At 35.8% G+C, this 20,373-nt stretch overlaps 1 protein-coding gene across 1 annotated transcript; it reads left to right on the top strand.

Annotated features, from left to right (window-relative positions):
- The first annotated feature begins 10,606 nt into the window (after nucleotides 1-10,606).
- LOC106384273 (F-box protein At3g08750-like) lies at nucleotides 10,607-13,776 on the top strand. The gene has a single exon (XM_013824266.3). The coding sequence runs from the start codon at nucleotides 11,308-11,310 to the stop codon at nucleotides 12,502-12,504; it is 1,197 nt and encodes a 398-aa protein (XP_013679720.1). The 5' UTR covers nucleotides 10,607-11,307; the 3' UTR covers nucleotides 12,505-13,776.
- The last annotated feature ends 6,597 nt before the right edge of the window (nucleotides 13,777-20,373 follow it).

Here is a 20,373-nt window from a genome sequence, read left to right as displayed (position 1 = left end):
CTTAGCCCACCAGCCCATTACAGAATTAAGCAAATCAAGAATCATTAGTAACCCACCTAAGGCCCATAAGCTTAGATCAATTGGAGATTTGGAAGTAACGAAGAGACGGAGATGGTCGGGGGAAATCGTGATCAGAGCATGCACGAAGATAAGCCAAATGAGGTTGATTAGGCTAACCATTGCTGCATCAAAGTGGAGGAAACAATTGGATTATTGTCTCTGAAAACGAGGATTTTGTTTCTTATCTGTCGGTCGATGAGTCGAGTTAAAGCATCGACGGAGCGGAAGTTGTTCCTATGGAGTCACAGCTTTGCCAACAAAGTAGGGTCAAGATACCAATTGGAGAGCGTCGATTCAGTCCTTGAAGCTGGGACATTACTCTGCTCTAGGAACGTTCTGGGTTTAAACCACAACGAGGCGCCAAGGATCCCCACAATCCCCAAGAGAAGGCACACTCAAAGAATAGGTGGCTCCGAGTTTCAGAAGCGTTGCTGCACATAAGGCAGAGTGGAGAAGATTGGATCCCCCAGCTTATAATCCTATCCCTTGTAGGACACCGATTCAACACAAAGAGCCAAGTGAGAAAACTGTGTTTTGGAATACCTCCTTTGTTCCAAACAGATTGAAACCAATCGACTGAGAGTCCTCGTGATCGAAGGTTGTCATAAATCGTTCCAATAGAGTATCTCTCTGTACTCTTGCCATCAATTTCCCATTCATAATAATCATGTTCTTCATTCAACAGGATCGTAGTGAGATAGGCATGGAGCTGCACCTGAGATTCGGAACGAGCCGGTGGGAGCTGCCATGAGCCAGTAACAAATAGGGATCCCAGAGATGCCATTTCCGGTTTTCCTATAAGGGAGTTTTCACTGAGTTGAAGAAACTGTTTCAGGTTTCCGAAGATAGACCAGTTGTCAGTCCAAAAACGGCAGGTAAGATCATTTGAGACAAGCAACCGAATCCAACTATAAATGAGAGGACTAAGCTTTAGGAGTTTGTTTACTTGCCAGGAGAACCGACGGTTTGGAGTTGTCATCCATAAGTTGCTGAGGTCTCCTTGCAACACTTCCTCGCGAAACCACGCAACCCACACAGAACCTGCTTGGAAGAACAGGAGCCAGATTAGCTTCAGACAGCACGTCTTATTCCAGAGAGATAAGTCTTTTATTCCTAGCCCTCCTTCACACTTCGGTTTCGTTACAGCATCCCAAGACACTCTAGCCGAATGATGCCCCTCAATGTTACCTTTCCACAGAAATATTCCACATAATGAGTTTATCCGCTTGACACATGCTTGTGGGAGGATGAAAGTGGAGCACCAAAACGTTGTTATGCCAGCAATTACAGTTTTGATCAATAGGAGTCGACCAGCAAATGACAAAGATCTTGAGCTCCAAGAGGAGAACTTTGATTTAATTTGCTGAAGCAGTCCCTCACAATTGAGCAGAGTGAGCTTCTTTGTACAGAGTGGAACTCCTAGGTAACGTACCTGTAACATTCCCATTGGCATACCCGTAGTGAACTGAATTAGGTCTGTTTCTGCAGGTGACATTCCTGATGCGAAGAACGAAGTTTTGTGGACACTAACGACCAACCCGGAACACCTTTCAAACTCATGGAGCACTTGAAGAACAGCTTGGACAGAGTCTATAGTTCCATCAACGAAGATTAAGAGGTCATCTGCAAAACACAAATGTGTCATTTTAGAGGATGAGCAGTTAAGGTGATAGTTGAACCTCCTTTCCTGAGCAGCCTGTTTGAGCATGAAGGACAGGTTGTTTAAGGCAATGACAAACAGGTAGGGAGACAATGGATCTCCTTTTCGTAAACCGCGAGTTCCTTTGAAATAGCCATTAATGCATCCATTGTAACCCACTGTGAAACTGGTTGTACAGATGCAAGCTCGAATCCAGGAGATGAAGAGTGACGGCATATTTAAACCCTCAAGGCAGGAGAAGAGAAAGTCCCAAGATAAGGTATCAAAAGCTTTTGCTATGTCCACTTTTATTGTGATTCTTTTGGTTCCAGTAGCCTTGTGATAGCCATTGACTAGCTCCCCTGCTAGAGATGTATTCTCAACTAACAACCGTCCTTTGACAAAAGCAGTTTGATTTGGAGCTATGAGTGATGGTAGAATGGGCTTGAGTCTCTTCACAAGCAACCTGGAAACAACCTTGTAGAGCGTGTTCAGACAGGAGATGGGCCGGTAGTCAGTGATGCTAGACGCACCCGTATGCTTTGGGACCAGGGACAGGATGGTAGAGTTTGTGGCAGTTGGCATAAAAGAGGAGAAGAAGAAGTGCCTGATAGAGTTAACCACCTCGTCTCCCAAAACATGCCAAGAGGATTTATAAAAACCTGAGGTAAGCCCATCCGGACCTGGAGCTTTGTTAACATTGAGTTTATGTAGAACAGAGGTAATTTCTTCAGCTGTTGGTATAGATGTCATGAGGAGAGCATCACTTGAAGAACAGCAGTAAGAAGTCAAGGAGCTAAACCAGACGGTGGTAGACACAATGGAGACTCGAGGAGGGGGTTGAGGACCCAGAATTGTTGTAAAGTGTTGAATCGCATGCGTACTCATGTCAAGTGGATCCGTTAGGATGACACCTGAGGGGAGGATAAAGGAACGAATAGTGTTGAAGCTCATGCGTGATTGCACCACCCGATAGAAGTAAGTTGTGTTCAGGTCACCTTCTTTCAGCCAATTAATGTGGGATCGTTGCTTAAAGTAGCACTCCTCTATCATCCTCAGGAAATTCCATCTCTCTACCGCTTGTTTCTCCATTTCAAATAGCTGAGAAGTAGGAGTTTGCATAGCCTGCACCTGCACATGTTGTAGCAAACGGTTAGCCTCACTCACTCTAATCTGTATTTGTGAAAAGTTGTCTCTGTTTAGTGGTTTTAAGGCACTCTTTATTTGCTTTTGTTTCCAGCATAGAACTGTGAGGTTCCAGGCAGTGCTTCCGGCTTGTGTCCATGCCTCATAAACCACTTGGTGAAAACTAGGGTGTTTGGCTAGGTAATTATAGAATTTAAAGGGACGGGTACCATGAGTGGGGGTTTTATAGGCAAGGTCAAGTAAGCAAGGGCAATGATCAGAGAAAAGGCCAGGGAGGAAGAAGGATTGACAGTTAGGAAAGAAGTTTAGGATTTGGCTGTTGATAAGTAACCGGTCAAGCTTTTTTGCAATAGGGAAATCAGGTTGCTTATTAGACCAGGTGAAGAAGGAGCCCTGATAGCGCAGATCATACATACTCATATGGTGGAGGCAGTCCTTCAGTTCAACCATGCTGGCAGAGAGAAAGTTTACATCTGCATGAGAGTGCTCCGTAGGATGAACTATCTGGTTAAAATCACCTCCCAACATCCATGGAACTGAGTCGAGAGAGTGAGTCTGGTAAGTGTTTAACAGCTCTGCCCATAGGTCTGTTCTTTCTGATCGCTCATTAGATGCATATATTGCAGTGTACACAAATGGTGCATTACCTTGGATCTTGACCTCACAAGTGACTGCTTGGCTTGATTGATGCAGGATACGAACCGAGACAGTGTCTTTCCAGATGATGATGATCCGACCATCTTCATCAGAGGAGTGATTGGAAGTGTAGTGCCAGCCTCTGCAAAGTTTATTCATTAGGCGGCTGAGATTATGATTCTTGATGTGTGACTCCAAAATAGTACCAAAAGAAAGCTGGTGACTCGCAAGCCATTGACAAAAAGGGACGTGCTTGTCCGGGTCATTCAATCTGCGGACATTCCAAAAAAAGATTTTAGTATTCATGGAATTAGTCTATGGTCTCTCCCGAAGGAAGAGAGCCAATTGAAGTCAAAACAGAAAAGGAGTTTGAGCAAGAAGTAAGGTTTCAAAAGGTTTAGCAACAGGTGGATCAAGTGCAGGGAGGGCAGGAGAAGAGGAGAAAAATTTTAATTGGGCAGTGAAGGAAGAGAATTGTTGGGTGGAAGAAGGAGAGGTCTGGCGAGGTCTTTTTTTTGGGTGGTCTGAGGGGCTTGGCGGGGAAACAAGTTTAAAAGGGAGGGTGAGGAGCTGAGAAGGCAAAAGAGACGAGGTTGGAGAGGGAAGGTTAAGGCCAGAGGGCATAGGTTTAGGTGAAGGAGGTTTTGTGGAAAGGACAATGAATTTTTCTAGGGGAGTTATGGGTAAAGAGGGATGAAGGGGAGGGCTAGTGGAGGTGGACGGCTTAGTATGAGCTGCAGATTGAGTTGCAAGAGTTTGTGGATTTTCAGAGGAGGCCTTCTCAGTACGAAGACTTTTACCGCCAGATTGCTTTGATCTTACAGGCGTGTTCTTACTGGTGTCTGGTTGATTTTTCCCAGCAGCAGGAATATTAGCTCCACCATCAACATGCGCTTTACCAGTCCGTTGAGGAGGCGCTTGCTTGTTGGGAGGAGGAAGCTGGAGACAATTTCGCATGATGTGGCCAAGCTCCTTGCAATGTGTACAAGTAGGAGGGACCCATGGGTAGGATACCAAAACTTCAACGACCTCTCCAGATTCTCTAGTGAACTCCACCACACTTGGAAGAGGCTTGGTAAGATCAACGGCCACTTTGACATGGGAGAGCGTTAGACTGACCAAGTTAAGTGTGAAGTCATCAGTCTCTTTAGGTTCTCCCACCAGGCCTGCTACAAGACTCAATCCTTGCTGATGACGAAGATCAAGGGGGATGTCTGTCAAATGAGCCCAAATCTGTATTGTTTCCAGCGGAGGAGAGGATTGAGAGGATGCTGAAGAGGTCCATTGTACTGCTTGAAACATGGAATCCCCCACATACCAAACTCGCTTTTCCAGAATTTTCTGCCTCAGATAGTCAGAAGGTATCCTTACCAACATCGAACGGGACAGTGGGTTCGTGTGGATTTCAACTCGGACTCCTTTGCTCCATAGATGGTTTAAGACATTTTGAATATGAGTAAATGGTGGAGACCTACCATTAAAGTAGCAGATTATAAAGTCTTTGTGTAATTCAGCTCCCTTCTGGAACACACTGTCGGGAATAAGTACCCTAGGTCGACCTGTATCCGAAATCGTCACAGGTGCAAGCCTTCGAAGAGTTTTATCTTCAGACTTATGGAGTCTTTCAACCAGAGGAGGAGCAGCCTTCTGAGGAGCATCAGTGTTTAAATTCTTTGGGACCGAGCCTGAAGAGGAAGGGTTTAGGTTAAGGAAAACATGGTTTGTAGGAAGAGGGGCGGAAGGGGAAGGTTTTGGTGGAATTTCAATAGTAGCAGGTGGAGAAGCGATGAGAGTTGGGGTAGAGGAGAAGTTTGAGGCTTTATTGGATAAGATTGGAGAGGAAGACTTAGGAGGGAGGACTCTAAAGTTTTCTAGGGTATGGTGAACATAGCTTTCAGATCTGGAATCTATTGAGGGAGAGACCATAGTTTGATGAATTGGTTGAATCAAACCAAAAGTTAGAGTAGTTGAGGTGGAGTTCAAGCGAGAAGGATCAGAACTCAAGGTTTGCCTCGACTGACGTCGAGAAGTTTTGGGAGTTTTAGAGCCAGGGGAGTTTAGAGGAGGGAAACGAGTCAGGGAGAGGGGATTATCAGGGTCAGGGTCGGGAGGGTCTGGCGGGATGAGGATGCGGTTATCACCAGTGGTGAGAAGCAGCGGAGACAAGGCGGAAGCACTGTTGCCATCAGGGAACCAGGGGTTCGCCATTAACGGGAATATTGATAATGCCTTCTTTGATAAAATTAAATTGGACATACGTACTTGAATGTTTCATCCGAGAAATCGAAACACCGAATGAACTCTTCTTCTTCTTCTTCTTCTTTATAAGCAATCCAATACATGTTACCCATCACAGCCACACATTTCCTCGTAATCTTCACATCGGCATCAACCTTTACACCAGTAGTTCTCCAAGAATTCGTCTTGAACTCGTAAATCTCAACCGTGGGACTACATTGATCTCGTAATTACCCTCAGGCCACAAGTAAACCGCACGATCTTGTAACCGTCGTCACGAGCCTCTTCTTGCTGTTGCTGTATCCAATCCCGTAGTAGTCACTACTCGTGATAACACCCACGGCTCGACCCATCTGAATTTCTTGTGTGCGGGATTCCAAAAGAGCTAGGTTGGGCTAATCTCAAGTGATCGGCACACTTGCAGCACACGAGTCATCGCAGTGAACCATAGTATCAATCTCTATGGAAGATGTTGAAAACTCGTTTTGGATTGGCGAAGCTGAGCGGTCTCTGGTCAGTACTGGATCCATGATTGGACCACATCCAAAGTCTAGAGATTCTCTTAGGAGCGGGTGACGGGGGTGTGTCTGTGAGAGCGACGCATAGTGTTCGTAGGAATTTTGCGGCGTCGGTTGATGAGATCGACGTGACCACGTCGCTTCTTGGCAAAGCGGGCGTGTGATCGGACGAGAGCATAAGTGGGGGGGGTGGAAAAGATTTGAAGGTTATTCCGGTGGCAGCGATGAGTGGGGATTGGGACCCTGGTTGAAGTGGGGGGTGTGAGGGTGTGTGGTGGTGGTTTAAGGGTTTGGGAGGGTTTGTGTGTTTTTTTCGAATGTGTTTGTGGTGACGTATCTATTATAATAAAAGGACTGGGTTGGGTATTGGGTGGTTGTGGTTAAACGGAGATCATGACCGGGTTGTGTAAAAGAATGGTACGGTTGTGGTTTGTTTACGTCACGGGGTCTACGAAGACAGTTATGGGGGTGGACGTTGTGCATGGGAATACGGTGGAAGAATTCAAGACCCGGATACGGCAGAACATTAAGCGCGTAACGGTCGATGAGACAATTTGAGAGTATTGGACGCATTTGTACGTTCATACAAGTAACAGTTAACAAAATGGTGTTTTTAAGAGTGATTCGTTTTATTTGTTATGAGTAGAATGAATTTTTTTTTATTATGTGAGGAATGATATTGAATCGAATGAAAATTAGAGAGAGCTATAATAAAAAATTAAAGCTGAAAATTGGAAAAATGGTAACCAACCATGGATCTGCCAATGTTCGGTTCTGTGCCAAGGGGATGTCGCTGCAACAGATTTTTGTAAAGGAACATTTTCAATTCAGTAAATAAGGGCTCACAAAGCTTATACGAAATGCTTTTCAGAAAATGAATTGCGTTGTGTGGTATTAGAACTGTTTGGGTTGGTGCATAGTGCTACTAGAAAAGAGATGGGATGTGATTAGTGGTTGGGAAAGAAGCATACACAGGATCTTAGGCATGTTGTGAGTATTCACAAGGTCACGAGCTCATGGGAGAGCTAATAGATCTAGGTCCAAGTGGGAGGCCAGGGGAAGGCCATTCATACATAATGTCGTGTTCGTGATCTGCCACACCACACAACAAAGTTTTTTGGGTGGGGAAGCATTGTTGTTTTTTTTTTGTTTTAGTTTTGTTTGTTTTTTATTTTAGTTTTTTTTTTTTTTAGTTTTTTTTTTACTTTTTGGTTTAGTTTTTTTTTTTTTTTGTTTTTACTTTTTTTTATTTTCTTTTTTCAGTTTCTAAACATAAGTAATAAATATTTGGAGTATTTAAAGAATACAACAAAAAAGAATACATAAATATTCAATTATCAATTAATTATTGAAATAAAGTATTTATTTTTAAAAGTAAATATAATATTGTTTTTATTTTATTAGTAAGTTTTATAAAATAATTATTATTATTTTACAATATTTATTGTTTAAAATATTTATGTAAAATTGCAGGTTGTAAAATTATGAAAGTTTGTTGAAAACTTTTTTTGAATTTGTTTTTTATTATTTTTTTTTAAAGACTAATAGCAATTGGTTTTCATATAGAAAAAAATAAAAAGTACCTAAAATTTGAAATTGATTGTATGAATTTTAAATTGTATTTTTTATAGTTTTATTTTTTTTTTTATAATTGAATTATTTTTTTTTTTTATCATGACTAAAACAACATATTGTAATTATTCTATTTTTTATTGTGACTAGAATATAATAAGTATTCAATTTAATGTATATATAGAAATAATAACTAAATTTAAAAAAAAAAATATTAATATAAAATAAAATAAAATTTATTTTACAGAAAAAAACACAAAAGAAATGAAATTAATAAATTAGTAAAAAGAAAGCTAAAAAAAAAAAAATGTATGATTATTTATTGAAATGAAAAATATTATAGAAATTTTATGAAGGATTGAGTTGTAGGGTGGAGTTTCAAAGTAGTTTGGTTTTGGTTTTTGTTTTTGAAACTGTTTTTATCCACATGGATTTAGCAAAGTAGATTCCCTAATTTAGGGAAACGAGTTTTTCTTTGTTTTATTGTTTTGTGGAAAAGCTAGAATCCATATTTTTTGGTGGTTGTTGCTCACGACAATCATTACTTTTTTTTGTTGCAGAAAGGGTTTGTGTGGGGCGACACCGACTATATAAGATCTACATTTAGGTGATGATTGTTTGGTTTTAGGTGAGTAGTTGGGGTTTTTAGATTTTAGTTTTGTTTTGTAGATTTTAGTTTGGTGGTTTCAGCTTTTAGTTTTTGATTTTTAAGATTGGATTTTTTTTTGTGTGGGCTGGAGGGGGTTTGGATTTTCAAAACTTAAGGAATACGTATTACTTTAAAATAATACAACAAAAGTAGCAATAAATTTTATATTTACAATTAAAATTTATCAAAATATTGGGATTATTATTTAAAAGAAAATACATAACATGTTTTAGTGGATTATATGAAAAATTATAGATAGAAAATATAATAAAATAAAATATATATAAATTACACAAAAATAAAATGGAAAAGGGGAAACGGGACTTAAGAATTTTCTTATATAAAGTATTATAATTTGTAAAAACTTGAATAGCAAGAGTTTTCTATAAATATTAGTATAAATTATACAAAGAAAAATACTCAAATTTGAAAATAATTAGAAATTTTTAAATTATTTGATTTTGGGTTAAAGATGAATGACCATTTTTATTTTTCAAGATTAATACAATATTATTTGGGATTAAACATATTATGTTTTCGAATTTTGTAGTTATTTTAATGGGTACTAATAGTTATTAAAAATATTCAATTATTTTATTTATAGAAAATAATAATAAATGTAAAATCAAATTAATATATTTAAGAAAATAATAAATTTATTGAGAGATAAAACAAAAATAAAGTATTTTAGATTATTATTTAAATGATATATATAGTACAAAAAATGTATGATAATTTTATCTTTATGAAAAATATTATTTATTAATTAATAATTTAAAGTGGAGTAGTTTCTTCAAAAACAAATTGTTTTTTTGCCGAAAGGTAACAATAGGGTGGGTAGTTTTCTTATAAATTGTTAAATTTTCAAAACTAGTTCCCTAAATTTTAGGAATCCATTTGGTAAAAGAAAATTGATTGGCAAATGAAATGGTTTTTTACAAACAAAAACTAAAGGATAAAACTTGATTGGAGAAAAAATGTTTTTGAGAAAACAAAACCAACCAAAACTAGTCTAAAACTACAAACAATCAACCTCTAATCTACAAAACAAGTGAATAAATTACAAAATTAATAATATTTTTTAAAAGTTAAATTATTGGAGTTTGTTTAGATAGAATAATTTTACATTTATTTAATTAATACTTATGCTATAAATTTTAAATAAACTTAATTAAAAAATTTAGTTATAATTATAATACATTTATTACATTTTATTTTTTTCTTTAAAATCTAGCTATTAGTTTTTATGCTGAAATATCTGAAAAACATAAATATCTATTCACGGTGTGTATTATATTTTAAAGAGAAATTCTCTAGAATAACTATTTTTAAGTTTTGACACAAAAATAACCCTCAATGAAGAAAATGATCAAAATAAGTTTTACTTTTACCCTAGCGTTAACTAATTTAGACTTAGGGTTTAGATTTAAGGGGTGGAGTTTTGGGGATATGGTCTCAAATTTAAAAAAAAAAAAAAAAAAAAAAAAAATTCAAAATAAAAAATGGCTATTTTGGTCATTTTTTTTCTTGAGAGTTATTTTTTTTGACAAAAACTTAAAAATGATTTTTGAGAGAATTGCTCTATTTTAAATCCCTATTTTTATTAGAGCTATAATAGAAAATAATTTACACATAATTAACTTATTTGTGTTCGATGAAAAAGAAGAATATTGACAATTAATTTACATACGACTAGACTTGTCAATAAAATTAATTTATATTTATATTAAGAACATTTTTCAAAAACCTAACAAAAAAATTAACTTAATTTTAACATTTAATTTATTTTAAATTTACATACATTGTTAATAATATATCGGTATTATTTTATTGAAAATATGGTATATTATTTTAGTAATTTAAATATTTTCCAATAAATTGTATGTCAGAGTTTTTTTTAAATAGTATATAGATTTAAAAATAAATAAATCATTCATATAATTTTAGTAAAAAACAAAAATCTAAAATAGTTCAAAATTCAAAAACTAAAATCAGAAACCAAAACTAAAATCTAAATCACCATTCGTGCTTTTCAAAAATCTAAAATCTAATGCGAAACCAAAAACCAAAAATGAAAAACCAAAATCTAAAAACTAAAAACTAAAAGCCAAAAACTAAAAACCAAAATCTAAAAACCATTTAAACAATCATCAACTAATTAATTAAATGTTGTAGTTTCTACCCAAAAAAATCAAAATTCGTTTTTCCTTTTAAAAGCTCACAAAAATTGGGTTTTGGTTTTTTCTTCATAAACTGGTTAAACTTTCCAAAAACTAGTTTCCCTAAATTTTAGGGGATCTATTTATTAGAAATCTTAATTGGCAAATCAAATGGATTCTACGAAACTAAAAACTAAAAACTAAAACTTGATTGGATGAAAAATATTTTTATTCAACAACAAAAACCAAAACCTAAAGCAAAAACGACAGTCAATCAAAGTCTACAAGCTTGATGATCGTTCCTCGTTGTTAACAAACCGGTGGTTACTAAACCGTCGTGACCCAAACGGTGATTACAAAACCAGTTCGTCTGCTTTATTCAGTCATTGAGATTCAAAGATTTCATGTTTTTGGTTAGGTTGAATCTTTAAGTGTTACGCTTGATTTATTCAGTCAATGATGTTAAAATATTTTACAAAAAAAAATTAAAAAAAAATCAAAGAATCACAGGGAGGAAAATAATAATTATCCAAAAAACGGTGGTTACTAAACCGGTTCGTGTTTTTGGTTCGTTTCGGTTGAATCATTAACTGTTTAACGGTAAAAAGAACCACATTGTTTAGTCGTTTCCCTCTTCTTAATTTTTATCCAAGAATCTCTGATACGACTCGAATCTTTCTCAGAGCGCTCATGGCTTCCCCAAGGCGTTCATGGTCCTTGCCGCTGCTGCCACTGGAGATAATACAAGAAATCTTTTACAGGACTCCGGCGGAAGCGCTCGTCCGATCAAAACCGACGTGCAAGAAATGGCACGCTCTCATCACCAACAAAAGTTTCATCAACAAACACTTGCAACGCTCCAAAGAACGTCCCCAAGAACGCTTCATAAGAATCTTCGACAAGGTACGAATCATGGATCCAATAACCAGAACAAGCGCAGCATCACCAATCCCAAACGAATTACTACAACATCAATATAACATCAATACTTTGATCTACACGCTAATGGTTCATTGCGACGGACTCATGCTGGTTGCGTATCGTGGTTGGAAGTGCAGAAGCGACGGATCAATACTCCCCAACATCGCACTTTGGAATCCTCTTTTGAATAAAATCAAATGGGTCGAGCAAGCCGCGGGGTGCATCACGAGTAGTGACTACTACGGGATCGGATACAACGGCGATGGTAATTACAAGCTCGTGAGGTTCACGTGTCGTCCGTTTGAGGTCGAGGGTTTCGAGGACGTGCCAGAGGTTGAGATTTACGAGTTCGAGACGAGTTCTTGGAGAACCGTAGGCGGCAAGGTTGATGTCGACGTGGAGATCACGAGGAAGTGTGTGTCTGTGATGGGTAACATGTATTGGGTTGCTTATAGATGTTGGAAAGAAGATGAAAAGTTCATTAGAGTTTTCGATTTCTCGGATGAAACGTTCAAGGACATATGTTTCTGTCCTCCTTCTTACGGTGATAATAGTCACTTGTCTTGTTTCAACGGAGATAGCTTGTCGTTGCTGCTGCAGCAAGACGAAGCGTCAAGGAAGATTGAGGTGTGGGTTTCGAGCAAGTTGGGTGATGGTGATGTCACGTTTAGCAAATATTTCAGTTTGTCCGGTCCTGATCTTCCTGCGTTACGGGTCCAAGCAAAAGCGGCTCGTCCTGTGTACTGCTTTGTGAAGCCTAAGAGTGTCATCGTCTGGTGCGTGGAAGTTGAAGGAAAAGGTACTGATAAGGCTTGTACTTGCTGTACTCTTTATGAGATTGGCGAGGATGGGGTGAAGAGTAAAAAGGTGACGGAACAGGACGACGTGCGTGACTACTCTCGCGCCTTCGTTTGCGGCTATGTGTATGTTCCAAGTATGATCCCTCTTCCATGGGTAAGAGACTAGGATTCTTGTTCTATAAGCTTTCGTTTTGCTCTTTGTTTGTTGATCTTCTGCCATGTATATAAAGGAACTATATGATACTGCTGTGTTGTGCAGATGTTACTGAACATGACGTTGGTTTTGGTTTATGTATTACAATCTTGACAAGTTTTAGGTTATGGGTGCACTGTTATATGACTAGTGTGTCATGGCTTAGTCTTCTGATAATAATTTTCTTGTTCAAGAGGTTTCCCATTGATCCACCTTTGTAACATGACTAGTGTGTCATGCTCCCTATAATCAAACCCACAGATCAGTTAAAAAACATAAGTGAAAACCACTATCAAAATGTTGGAATGGACACAAAGAAAAGGGACTTTCTTTTGATAGTATCAAATGTTAGTTTATTGGTACAACAAATCCTAGTTTATCTGCCCAAAACAGAGTGAATCTAATGAGCGCATTGTTAGAATTTATGAGGATTGACTCATAGCAAGAGAGAATACAATCAACTTGTGACTGAATCTCCTTCACCCACAAGAGAGAACTTGTCTATTTTATGTATTTTCAATGTATTTCTATATATTACAAAAGAGAAGTCACAGCCTTTATATAGGCAATACAAGATTCATCAATAAATGCAACAACACTTGCATGCTCTTGCATGAATAATTTAAATGATGAACATGCAAGAAATCTTCATTTCCTAGGAGAATAAATGTTAAACATGCAGAGATCATGTTAACTTCTCTTCAGGTCTTCATCTCAATACGCATACGCCTATCATCCAAGGTCTCCAGTAATCAGTGAGTGAATTGTTATGAGATCTAATCCAAGCTTGAGTCCCAACGAAAGGCACATACATGTTGCGATAACCACTGTTCACCCAAAAAATAACCTCACTAAGTTTACAAAATAAAGAGTCTTGAAAGCTTGAACTACTTCTTCAAAAGGCAAGAGTTTAAACTCTGAAATGAAGTTGAGAGAAGGATGGCCACAGATGCTGTTATTCATATGGTCATGGTACACTGCTTTTAATGTCATGGACGTAAGGATGTAAGTTATTAATTCCCAAAACCGGTGGTTACTAAACCGTCATTACCAAAACAGTGGTTACTAAATGTTTCACATATGTAAATAATATTTTTCTTGTCAAATAGTCTGTCCATTGATCCACCTTTGGAACATGAAATAACTTTCCTCTGGTTTATAGTCTGGAGTGTGTCCTCCCTAGTCCCTACAATCAAACCCACAACTCAATTAAGAAAACATATAGGTGAAAACCGCTATCAAAAACGTTTTGAGTGACACAAAGATAATGAACTTGCTTTGATAGTAGCATATCTATATTATTAAAAGAGAAGTATCCATTTGAAAATGTTCTTACTTCATTAATTAAACTCTTTTTTTATTGTCTTTTTCAGTTGCATTTATGAAATATCTTAAAACGAATAAAACTGCCTAATTTATTACTTGTCTTTTCAGTTACATTAATGAAATATGCTTAAATGAGTTTAAACTTCTTATTTTATTGTTTGTCTTTTTCAGTTACCTTAATGAAATATCCTTAAATAAATTTGGACATAATGTCATTTAATCAACCAAAAAAACTCATGAGTTATCCTTACGTGCATAATTTTAATAATGGAGATTTTTAAAAACGTGCATCATTAAAATGTTACCTAAAACATGCAGCACTAATATATAACATGCATCAATAAAACTAGAATTTGACTCACACAATTGTACGTATATTATTTTCAGTTGTTTAAATTTAAAAATAATTATTTATTCAAAAAATATTTAAGAATTGCTATGTTTTTAAAAATTATATGGTATTATAATTCAGTTGTCATTTGCTAAATTTATGGTTTTTATTTATATTTTTATTATTTAATTATAATATTTTCATTTTATATTTGAAATATAAATAAATTTTCTTTCAAACAATATTTTTGTAAATGTATTTTTTAAAAATAATCAATTAAAATTGTTATTATCATTGAATATCATTATTTTTGACATAATTTGAGTTTTCGTTTACATCAAAACTTATCATATTTTAGGATAATTTTAATTTAAAATGTAATTTTCATATTTTTCAAACAAATTCTAAAAATATTTTTTAAAATATTTAGTTATAATTGTTAAAAAAATATTGAGTTGCATTTCAAATAGAAAGGTAAAGATATTAAATATATTATAATTAAAATATGTAAAATTTTAATATAGTTTTAAGGAAATGGTCAAAATAAAAAAAAAATTACACATAAAATAATCATGATTTTTGTTAATTGGGTGGATTATTATTTATATGATATCGTACACGAAAGAAAAATTCATGTTTTTAAAATTATCTAATTAACTCTATACTCATTTTTTTATATTTTTTATATGATATCACACATTCGTAAAAAAATAGATAGTTTAAGATGCAAAAAAAAAAAATTTATTTAATGAATATAATATGAACGAATATTACAAATACATCATTTAATAAAATAAATAATTAAAAACTGAAAATTCATACCCACACTGGCGCACGGATCAGGGTCTAGTGTCATTTATTATATGAGTTTCAATATACAAACTCGAACTCAGATCATCTAAATCATGAGTTAAATGAGCTAACTCACGATCAGACATAAAAAATAAAAATTGTAAAAATAATTAAAAATCCAAAGCATTAATCTTTAAATACTGAATAAAACCAAGAACTAATAATATATTAAATCAAAGCTAAATCAGTGATCCAAAAATATATTTTACATAAAAATCTTGTGATGATTCATATTCAAACTCTTTATCTATTCAAATCGTAAAGATATATATTCCGCATGAAAGTCTTAGGAATATTTAGTTTTATATTTTAGTTCTAAAGATATATGATAAGAGGATTTATATCAATATTCTTTTACATTTTAGTATATATTTATTACTTTTTGGTTTTATATTTTAATTTTGTAAGATAAATATGATTAGGAGTATCTTAGTATATAGGGACCCAGTCCAAAAAATGCGAGAACAAGTATGGGAACGGTTAACTAGATATGGACTGGCGAGATCCGAACCCTGGTTTATTATTGAGGATCTCAACGAGATTACTGCAAATCATGAAAAAGATGGTGGGGCTATTAGGAGTGCGGATTCTTTTATTCATTTCAATAATATGATAAGAAATAGTGGTTTGCTAGAATTTCTGGCTATGGGAAATAAAATGTCATGGCAAGGGAGAAGAGGAAAAGGGAAAGGGGCAGTGATGGTTCGATGGCGTTTGGACAGTGCGCTAGCAAATGAAGAATGGCATACCCTATTTCCATGTTCCATTACAGAGTATCTTGGGATGGTGGCTTCTGATCATCGTCCAGTGGTAGCTTATATGGAAGATAAAGTTCCCAGACTGAAAGGACAATTTCGGTTTGATAAGAGGTGGATTGGGCAAGAGGGTCTCCTAGAATCAATTACAGTGGGTTGGATAGATTCTAATGAAGAAAGAGTAGGAGGGGCGCGAAGAGTATAGTGGCAAAAATTAGTAATTGTAGTTATGAAATTGTTAGATGGCGGAAAAATAATTCACCTTGTGGAAAAGAAAAAATAAATGAGTTACAACAAGCACTTGAAGAGGTGCAAACAAATAATACTAGGTCTCAAGAGGATATTCTGGAGGTGTCTAGGAAATTACAGACGCATATAAGGATGAAGAAGATTACTGACATATAAAAAAAGTAGGAACATGTGGTATTCCTCTGGGGATCTTAATACAAAATTTTATCATGCTTTAACTAAGCAACGGAGAGTTCACAATAGAATTGTTGGATTACATGATTCTAATGCGAATTGGATTACATAGGATAATGGTGTGGAAAAGGTGGCAGTGGACTATTTCGAAGATTTATTTACTAACACCTCCCCATCGGATTTTGATTGTTTCCTGACAGAGATTACACCGGGCATCACTCCTCATATGAATCAACGCTTGTTGAAGCTAGCGACGGAGGAAGAGGTTAAAGAGGCTTTGTTTATGATGCACCCAGAAAATGCGCCAGGTCCGGACGGCATGACATCACTTTTTTTTCAACACTTCTGGCATATTATTAAGAATGATTTGGTTGAGATGGTAAATCATTTCTTGGTTTCAGGGACTTTGGATGCACGATTAAATATTACCAATATTTGTATGATACCAAAAACGGAGAGACCTACAAGGATGACAGAACTGAGGCCAATCAGTCTCTATAATGTAGGATGTAAAATCATTTCTAAGGTCTTGTGTCAGTGTTTCAAAATCTGTGTTCCCTTACTCATTTTCGAGACTCAAATGGCATTTGTGGCAGGAAGATTGATTTCTGATAATATTCTTATCGCCCAGGAAATGTTTCACGGATTGCAGACCAATAAAGCATGTCAGGGAAAGTATATGGCAACTAAAACGGATATGAGTAAAGCATATGATAGGGTGGAATGAGATTTTATCAAGGCGTTATTGCAGAAAATGGGGTTTGATCTTCACTGGATTAAATTGATGATGGAATGTATTTCTTCGGTTCAATATCGGGTTCTTATAAATGGTCAACCACGTGGCCTCATTGTGCCACATAGGGGTTTACGTCAAGGAGATTGCTTTATCGCCTTGTTTATTTATTCTCTTCACTGAGGCTTTAATTGCAAATATAAAAAAAGGCAGAGAGAGGGCAACAAATTACGGGAATGAAGGTAGCTCGAGCTTGCCCATCGATTTCTCATTTGCTTTTTGCGGATGATAGTCTTTTCTTTTGTAGAGCTCAAAAAGAAGAGTGTCAAACAATCCTTAAGATTTTAAACGAATATGAGGCAGTTTTAGGGCAGCTAATAAATTTTGATAAGTCTTCCATTCAATTTGGATATACGATTGAAGAATCCGTCAGACAGGATTTAAGGGATATTTTGGGTATTCAGAATCTTGAAGGAATGAGATCATACCTTGGTTTACCAGAAAATATGGGGGGATCAACGATCCAGGTTTTTAGCTTTGTACAAGATCGTTTAAATAATAGAGTCAATGGGTGCACTTTCAAGTTTTTCACAAAAGGGGAAAGGAAGTGATTATTAAGTCAGTGGTTACGGCATTACCAAATCATACGATGTCATGTTATCGCTTGCCTAAAGCAACGGTGAAAAAACTGACAAGTGCGGTATCACAATTTTGGTGGAATCCAGGGGGAAGTACAAGAGGCATGCACTGGAAATCATGGGACAATGTATGTGTAGACAAGGAGGAATGAGGTTTAGGGTTTAAAGATATCACTGATTTCAACACATCGATGCTTGGTAAACAGTTATGGCGTCTGATAGAGAAGCCAAACACTTTATTTTCTCGAGTTTTCAAAGGTCGGTATTATAGGAATGCTTCACCCTTGGAACCGATTCGTTCATATTCTCCGTCATATGGCTGGCGGAGTATTGTTTCTGCTAGATCTCTGGTTAGCCAATGACTAATCAAAAGGGTGGGATCAGGGTCTTCTATATCTGTATGGAATGACCCCTGGCTCCCAACCACTCGCCCGAGACCAGCTAATAAAAATCAACACAATTTATACCCGGACCTTACGGTAGAGTCCCTCATTGACTCTACCTCGCGAGCTTGGAATTCAGAGGCAATTCAGACTTTGGTGGATCCTCAGGATGCGAAACTAATAGGAAATATTCCACTAAGCAGGATTCAGCAGGTGGATAGAGATGGATGACACTTTACGAAAAATGGTAAATATATGGTCAAATCAGGATATCAAGTAGAATGGATTTATCCAGATAGAGAAAGACCACCACTACTGATTGGGCCAACAGTTGCCGTCTTGAAGGCTTACTGTTGGAAAATACGGTGCCCACCAAAGCTAAAACATTTCCTATGGCAATTAGTGACAGGGTGTATAGCGGTACGGAAGAATTTACAAGCAAGGGGGATTCAAGGGGATATTTGTTGTGTAAGATGTGGAAGTCCTGAGGAATCGATAAACCATGTGTTTTTTGAATGTCCTCCAGCTTTTCAGGTTTGGGCTCTTTCTAAGATACCATCAAATCCAACTATTTTTCCAACGAGTTCCCTCTTCACAAACATAGATCATTTTTTCTGGAGAGTTTTCCCGCAGATGGAGGATCACCAGTTTGTATGGATACTATGGTACATCTGGAAAGCTAGGAATATTAAAGTTTTCAGTAATTTGGATATGGACCCTATGGATACGCTAAAATTGGCTGAAACAGAATCCACATTGTGGGCTGAGGCACAAGTAGGGAATGACCAGATGACACCACCACCAATAATAGATACGGTACTGTCGTCGATCCCATGAAGATGGTGTTTAACAGATGGCTCGTGAAAAGAGGGCGTTAATTTTTCAGGACAAGGTCGGCTCAGTACTTTGGAAGGTTTTGATGGATTGTTGGGGGCGAGAAATGTTAGGGCTAGTCTCTCGCCTCTTCATGCAGAGATGGAAGCGCTATTATGGGCAATGGAATGCATGAGAAATTTACGTCAATTTCAGGTTACGTTTGCAACAGATTGTTCTCAATTGGTGAAGATGGTTTCGGAACCAGAGGAATGTCCGCTTTTGCAAATTATTTGGAAGATATCAAGATCCTGAAAGAGAGTTTCACCCGATCAGAGATTATCTATGTACCACAGACGCAAAATTCAAAGGCAGATAGTCTAGTACGCAGTGCTAGAAAATAATTATCTTTCGTCGTTCGCATAGATGCAGATCACCCAGTTTGGTTTATAGAGTTAGTATGAGTCTGTATTGTTGATGATAAAAAAAATATGATTAGTATAGAAATTATTTTCTCTTACTTAAAAAAAATAGAAGTCATCCATATATATACACATATAAAGTATAAAACGACCAAACTCGTGAGTTAGCTCATGTCCATTAAAGATTGTTCACATAACTCGTGATCTAATTTAAGATCGATTATTAAACTCATTTATTAAATGAGCCTAAAAAATAGAGATTATGCTCATGAAAAATTGAGCTGAATTGAGCCAGCTCATGAGTTATAGCTCATTTTGACACCCTTATCGTTACCAAATCGGTGGTTACTAAACCGTGTTACCAAAACGGTGATTACTAAACCGGTTCATTTGCTTTATTCAGTCAATGAGATTCAAAAAAAAAAGATTTCATGTTTTTGATTCGGTTGAATCTTTAACTGGTTCGCTTGTTTTATTCAGTCAACTAGGTTAAGATCCGCACCTTGCGCGGAATAAATATTATATATAAATTAATTTTACGTATTATTTGTCTTTTTTACATATTATATGTTATTTTACATATTATATGTTGTTTTACATATTATTAAATAATACATATATATATTAATAATTAAAAATTCAATAACTATTATGTTTATGATTAAATTGGTGCACACAAGTAAATAAATTTTATTAATTCAAACAAATATTTTTTTTATTTTATATGATATAAAATTAAGTTTTATTAGATATATAGTACATTTTTAATATTGATATCTGTTAAATAATATTTTATACTCATATAGTTAACGTGGTTGTTTAATTTTTTTTAATTGGTTTCCTATCTAAGTTTTTACTATATAGTTAATGTAGTTGTTTAATTTATTTTAATTGGTTTAGATTTATAAAAAATAATAGAGAATAAACTAATTTTTATCAAATCTTTATTATTCAAAATAATTAATTATCATATATACTTTAGCCACATTTGATAATTTCGTTATTTTTATTTATGGAAACAATGAAAAACATTAATAATTAATTTATGATTAGTTTAATATAAAGCTTATTATATATTTTGGTAGACTAACATATTTTTTTTAAGATTCTAAGAATGATTGTGATGATAACACGTGGTTACAAAAAATGTTGTTACGTTTCTCTTT

The sequence above is a fragment of the Brassica napus genome, chromosome C3 (assembly GCF_020379485.1).
Source record: "Brassica napus cultivar Da-Ae chromosome C3, Da-Ae, whole genome shotgun sequence".
NCBI lineage: Eukaryota > Viridiplantae > Streptophyta > Magnoliopsida > Brassicales > Brassicaceae > Brassica > Brassica napus.
This window is presented reverse-complemented; position numbering and strand designations above follow the sequence as displayed.

Excerpts from the sequence above, each read along its gene's own strand:
- LOC106384273 (XM_013824266.3), top strand. The coding sequence starts at position 11,308 with ATGGCTTCCCCAAGGCGTTCATGGTCCTTGCCGCTGCTGCCACTGGAG.